Genomic DNA, 6,100 nt, shown 5'->3' with positions numbered 1-6,100 from the left:
TTAACGAGGGAATTGTGTGTACGGTATTGCCTCGATCTCCCCTAAGCGCTATTTTCTTCATAACAATTTTTTCTATTTTCATTTTATTTCAGAGCATCGTGGGCCACAAAAAATTACCTCGAGGGCCGCATGCGGCCCGCGGGCCACCAGTTTGACACCCCTGCTATAGGGAAACCAAAGCTGTCAGTTAGTAAAACATAAATATACCTTGTACAAACACGTTTCTCACAGCAGTACTAAATAAAGATACAGTAATTTAAAATGTTTTTGTAAACCCCATATAACACATAGAGAGAAAAGGCTGGATATTGTTCACAACTCTGCAGAAAGGAAAACAGGCAGGCTAAACAAGAAAAAAATATCCCAATAAAAGGCTAGGAGAAAAAAAAATTTAAATTCTTAATTGTCTTTTAGTAAAGGAACCAAAGCTGTTGTTTCCTTTTCTATTCTGTATTATCAATAATGAACATTTTACCATTTAGATATGTTAACTTAAAAATCCAAGAGAAAGAATACCTGTATTTCTGTTACTGCTGCAGTCGGGACATCAAAGCAAACACCCTAGAATTCAAAACAAATTCAAGTGAATCCAGCATTTGACTTGAGTTATGAAAAGCACATTAATACTCCAAATGACCAGGTATTATGTTAAAAAAAAAAAAAAGGTATCAATTTTGGATAAACTTTAGACCAAGGCCAACATATTGTACTTCCCAAAAGCACAATAGCAAAAAGCCAAGGGTATAAAAAAAATGGACTCAAAAACCATTCAGAACAGACTAGAGATCATTCTTGGCTGTCACAATGTGCTAATCCTCAAGCAGCTATTAGCTACTGTGTTTCCCCGAAAATAAGACTGGGTCTTTTGTNCAACTTGGGCCAGTGAAGCATCGTCCTCCACAACTAGACTGAAGAACAAAAGGACAGCAACTTGTCTGTTCCCCTTCCAATTCCCCAGCGCTGTTCCCATCCCCCAATTCCCCAATTAAAAAAATCTTTAAAAAAACACACTCGATGCTAATGTCAGCGTTAGGTGCTGGAGCTCCACTAATGCCTGGAGTTCAGGCGAGTGACCAAACCAGGAACTATCCTCATTCATTGGACCCCCTAGTTAGCGGAGAGACGGACAAGAGTACAGTGTAAGTTTGACCCTCCAGAACCATGTAAAGGGAAAACGTTTGCAATTGAAAAAAAAAAAACCACAAAAAACCAAAAAACAAAAACAACTCATTAGCCACCTTTGGAGGAAGCTAGGGAACCAATTCTGAAAACGGGTACATAAAGGGAACGTATCAAGCACTTATCTGGTCTTTTCTGTAGAAACAGTATTCAGGATAATGAAGTACTGATTAGGCAAACTTCCTTTCTCAGAGGTATGTTTGCTAATGAATGAAAAAGAAAATATAGAATATCGCCATCTTGCAAGAATCCTAATGATACTATGGATTCAGGCAATGATCATCTCTTGCTGCTAACATCAAAAGACAGGGACAACTGGACATTGTGTACCCTTCTAGGTCTAATTATTTATTTGCATTAAATGCAGGGGGGAAAGAAGCTTGTTAAATGACAGGTGGAGATGCATCAATAAAACTCACCATCTACAGAACAAATAGCCTGGCTTCTTCAAAAAATAAATTGCAAGGAAAGAATTCTCCCTTCTAAAGAGGAATTTGCCAAAACACAATAATAACTACGTATACACTTACCTTTGACCCAGCTCTCCCACTTCTAGGCATCTACCCTGAAGATACACTTTTCAACAGTATGAAAATACACACACACAAGGTTCCTCACGGAAGCACTGTTTGTAACTGCAAGATACTGGAAACAATCTATGTGTTCACTCCCATATATAAGTGGAGTGAGTTCCAGGATATATTGTTAAGAAAATAAAGCAAAGTGCAAAACAGTTTCTACAGGATGGCACCCTTCATGTTAAAATTCCTGGTTTTGATAAGTGTACTGTGGTTATAAAGTGTTAATTTAACGGCCAAGTGGCTCATTGGTTAAGAGTTGGCTTGGGAGCGCCAGCTCTGAGCAGCAGGGCCACCAGTTCGGATCCCACATGGGCCAGTGATGTTGCACCCTCTACAGCTAAGATGGTGAACAACAGCTCGAACTGGAGCTGGGCTGCCATGAGTCGCTGGCAACGGTGTAGGCTGCAGTGGGGCTGCAGAAAGCTACCATGAGTGGCCAGCAGCCAGCGTCAGCGGCCGGCAGCTGGCGTGAGCTGCCGTGAGCCGCCGTCCAATGGCCAGTGACCAATCTGCCTCAGCTGGGAAGAACCCAATGATCACAATACCAACATGGGCCAGTGAAGCGACGTCCTCCACTAAACTGAAGAACAAAAGAACAACTTGTCTGTTCCCCTTCCCCCAATTCCCCAATGCTGTTCCCTCCCCCAATTCCAATAAAATCCTAAAAAAAAAAAGATACAATATTATTTTGCACCTAGCAAACTGACAAAAGGAAGCCAAAATCCAGTGTCCCAGTGCGATGGGGAAACAGGTTCTCATTCATTGTAGGGTGGGAATGTAAACTGGTACTGCTTTGGAGAGCCACTTGCACCAAAATATATGTTCACTTTGACCCTACAATTCTACTTTTAGAAAATTCATCCTAAACTGACAATAACACAAGTAGGTCAAGATTTATACAAGGACACTCATTTTAGGGTTGTTTATAGTAGTGAAAACTTAATCAACATGGTTTTCTAGAGTCCTGGTTAAATATAAGATACCAGTTAGTCATCAAAAATGTCACAGATCAAAAAAAAAAAGTCATAGATCTGTACTTACAGAAAAGTGTGCACAACATGTTGAGGGGGAAAGAGCAATTCACAGAACAGAATCAATGATTTCAATTTTGTAAATGAATTCCTGGAAGAGATGCTCACAAAAAATGTTAGATATGGGGTGACTATTAGTTGTTTTTTCTCCTATGTTTGGATTTTTACACCTATTACTTATTATGTTTAAAATAAAAATTTCAAGCTATTTTCGATTTTAGGAAGTCACCAAAAACAGAAATAGTTAAGTATTCATGTATTTATAATGGCATAAAGTACTATTTTATTACATTAACTCAATTTTACAGTAAAAACATTTTATGTACAACTGTAAAGAAACCACTACAAATAACTCCAATGTAAAATTGTATTGTATTTCAAAGTTCATTGATTTGTTTGATACATAAATTGGAAAATACTTTCTCAGTAGAAAATAGTACAAATGATAACATTTCCCAGGCTAGCCCAACAAGCCCATTTAAACCAAGCAATAGCTGAATCATATATTTATAAATATGGTCTGAAGTCTGGGATCCAGGAGAAACTTTAGCTTCACTTATTAAAACAGCCGTTTTCCTTAAAATTAAGTTGCGTAAAGTGAAACATCCAATAATCTTCCCCTTTACCCTTGATGTACACCTGATTATTTTCTTTAGGCTAATCCGCATCAAGGTTTTACCTGTTCCCTCCTAAACAACAGGTACCATGTCCTTTTAATCTGCTTGGTAGATTAAACATTCCAAACTGTGAAATGTTTTGGTTGTTATTAAAGTATGTTTAGTATTTGAGCAAAACTAGAATCTAATATGTTGTAATACACAAGGCACATGAGTTGTCTGCCATCAAACAGCTTCCCCAAAATCCCTGTGGCTTGATGGGAAGCCATGAGGAATAGGAGGAAAAGCGTTACAATTGACAAGTGGATCAAGGAATAAAAGCAAGAGGATTTCTGAGAACAGAGAAACAAACATCCAATCAGGATTGAGATAAAACAGAAGTCCAAACAGAAAAAGAACATTGCCTCAAGAATCCAAGTTGAGTTGGCTATCTGATCCCCTAATGCTACCAGGTGATCAAGTAAAGGCAATTAGATATAGACTCAACTAAGTGAGAGACATCACAGCCTAGAAAGATTTGTTTTTCAAAATAATTAAATGAAAACCAGACAAGCCATACAGTTTAACTTCTCCCATCATAACTTATTCCCTGAGATTCCCAGGACAGAATTTCTAGGAATTAAGGTAAGAAGACAATGCCACTCTTAAGCTCCTGCACCATGTAGAAAGTTTCCCAGAGAACATCTGAATTATCTGGCCGGGGGACTATACTAAGATCCACAGTTTTCTCAAAGCAACAACTTAAAATAACCATAGTGTGGGCCGGCCAAGTGGCTCAGTTGGTTAAGAGCTCAATCAAAGAGTGCGAGCTCTGAGCAACAGCAGTTCGATCCCTGCCAGAGCTGAGCTGCCGCTGAGCTGCCAACAGGCGGCAGGATGGCTCAGCTAAAAAAAAATAATGAAGTAAAATAACCATAGTGTGTCTTAAAAAAAAAAAAAGTCTCTAGGGAGCTAAAACCTTTCAATGGAGTAGCAGTCTAATGAAAACAGATTACTATATTGTAGCTATAGGAACTAGGCCTTTGGGTAACTAAATTGGATCATTCTACCTAAAAACCCCTGTTTGCCCATTAGAAATTAACCTCCAGAAACACTCATTTAAGTTTCCACCATTAAAAGAAAACTTTATTATGTATCTTCACTTGTTCTCTTTGCTCTCAACAGACATCAATGTTTCCTGCTCACATGTAAAAAATATTTTCATTTGAGTTTTTTTAACTCAGCAATAAAAAAAAAAAAATCTTTGCCCCTGACTTCCTCCCTTAATTCCTTCTTGGTAAATAATGTTAATCTTCCAATAGGAAGTGGAGTACATTATCATCAAGCCCCATTTATCCAGACTCCTTCTTTATGAAGAAAGTTATGGGGCCATCTTATACATTTTATAATTACTTAAAAATACTTGCTTTCTATTAAAATACTGTTATATATACATACATAGATACATAAAATCTGTGAATTCACTGAAGCATGCATCACCTTCAACTGAGAGCCTAAAAATGTATCAAAACACACATAATGATGGCTAATCTACACATCCCCTATCAAATGTACCACCACCCTCCAGATCTAGAATATATGCTGGCATAAACTTTACTACATCCCAGCTACGTTTGAAATCTTGCTTCAAAACATCACTCAGTATTAATCCTCAGAAAACGTGTTATAGAATAGGACCACAGGAGTAATTATTAGGCAGGCAGGTGGTTGAGAAATGCCAATTACAGAACCACCCCTGACTTCTCAAAGTGCATCTCCGGAAACTGCTGTATTCCTCACAGGTATTTAAGAACACTATTAAAAGACACTTTTAATTATAAAGACAGGTCAACTTAAAGAGTATAGACAGACACATGCTTGAATTTTCCTTATGATCTATAGCAAATGCATTACAATAAAATATAATGAATTCATACACCTTTTTAAAAGGAAGACCTGACATAGAAGTAGCTATCAAGTTATAAATGACAATCATCAGATGAAATAATTTAGGTGTAGCTTGTTTCTCTGGAAGAGATAGGGCCTGGGCAAATGGTCAGGAAGGAAACACAATGTACTTTTAACTTTGTATGAAAAAAATGTTCAGTTCCATGTTGCCCAACACAGTTCTGTTTTGCCACATAAATCCTCTACTTCAAATTACTGACCAAATGCTTTATTAAAACTCCGCTTCTGGCCTTTGTTTTGGAATCTGTTGTTACTTCTGTCGCCACCCGCTGATCGCTGTCCCCTGAAGTTTCTGTTTCCTTCCCGCTGTCCCCTGAAGTTTCTGTTTCCTCCCCGTTGTCCCCTAAAACCTCGATTGCCATCCCGCTGTCCTCTGAAATTTCGGTATCCTTCCGGTGGTCCTTCCAGCTCTGGTTGCTCCGTGGCCACAGAGAGCTGCCAGCGCCGTGAATCATGCCATTTTTCCTGTTGAGAGATGCTTTTGTTTCTACCTGCTTTGATTTTTATTAAATTTGATTTTCAAAGGCATTAGAAAGACAACATTTTTGTCCTTTCTCAAAGACAAAAACCAGATTGATAACCTATGTGCTTAAAAAGTCACTGGTCAAAAATAATACTAACTTTCATGGCCCAAAAGCCAAGGTCACTGACGTGTGGGAAAATAAGTTTCACTGTGAGAAGTACTCTCTAAGTGTATCATCATCACAGTATCATTTATTCAGTTCCATTACTATAGGGCAGGGGT

At 38.2% G+C, this 6,100-nt stretch overlaps 1 protein-coding gene across 2 annotated transcripts in view; it reads right to left on the bottom strand.

The window, feature by feature from the left end:
- Positions 1–428: 428 nt before the first annotated feature.
- DDX21 (DExD-box helicase 21) overlaps positions 429–6,100 on the bottom strand; it is a 27,382-nt gene continuing 21,710 nt past the window's right edge. The window contains exon 14 of one of the 2 annotated variants that reach the window (XM_019626266.1): positions 429–561. In XM_019626266.1, the coding sequence (XP_019481811.1) occupies positions 493–561 (69 nt within the window). In that variant the 3' untranslated portion in view covers positions 429–492. Of the gene's footprint in view, positions 562–4,332; positions 5,834–6,100 lie in introns of those variants that run through there. The other variant, XM_019626275.1, reaches the window with a different exon arrangement.

The sequence above is a fragment of the Hipposideros armiger genome, unplaced genomic scaffold (assembly GCF_001890085.2).
Source record: "Hipposideros armiger isolate ML-2016 unplaced genomic scaffold, ASM189008v1 scaffold_15, whole genome shotgun sequence".
Taxonomy (NCBI): domain Eukaryota; kingdom Metazoa; phylum Chordata; class Mammalia; order Chiroptera; family Hipposideridae; genus Hipposideros; species Hipposideros armiger.
The sequence above is the reverse complement of the archived record's forward strand: the minus strand, read 5'-3'. Positions and strand labels throughout refer to the sequence as shown.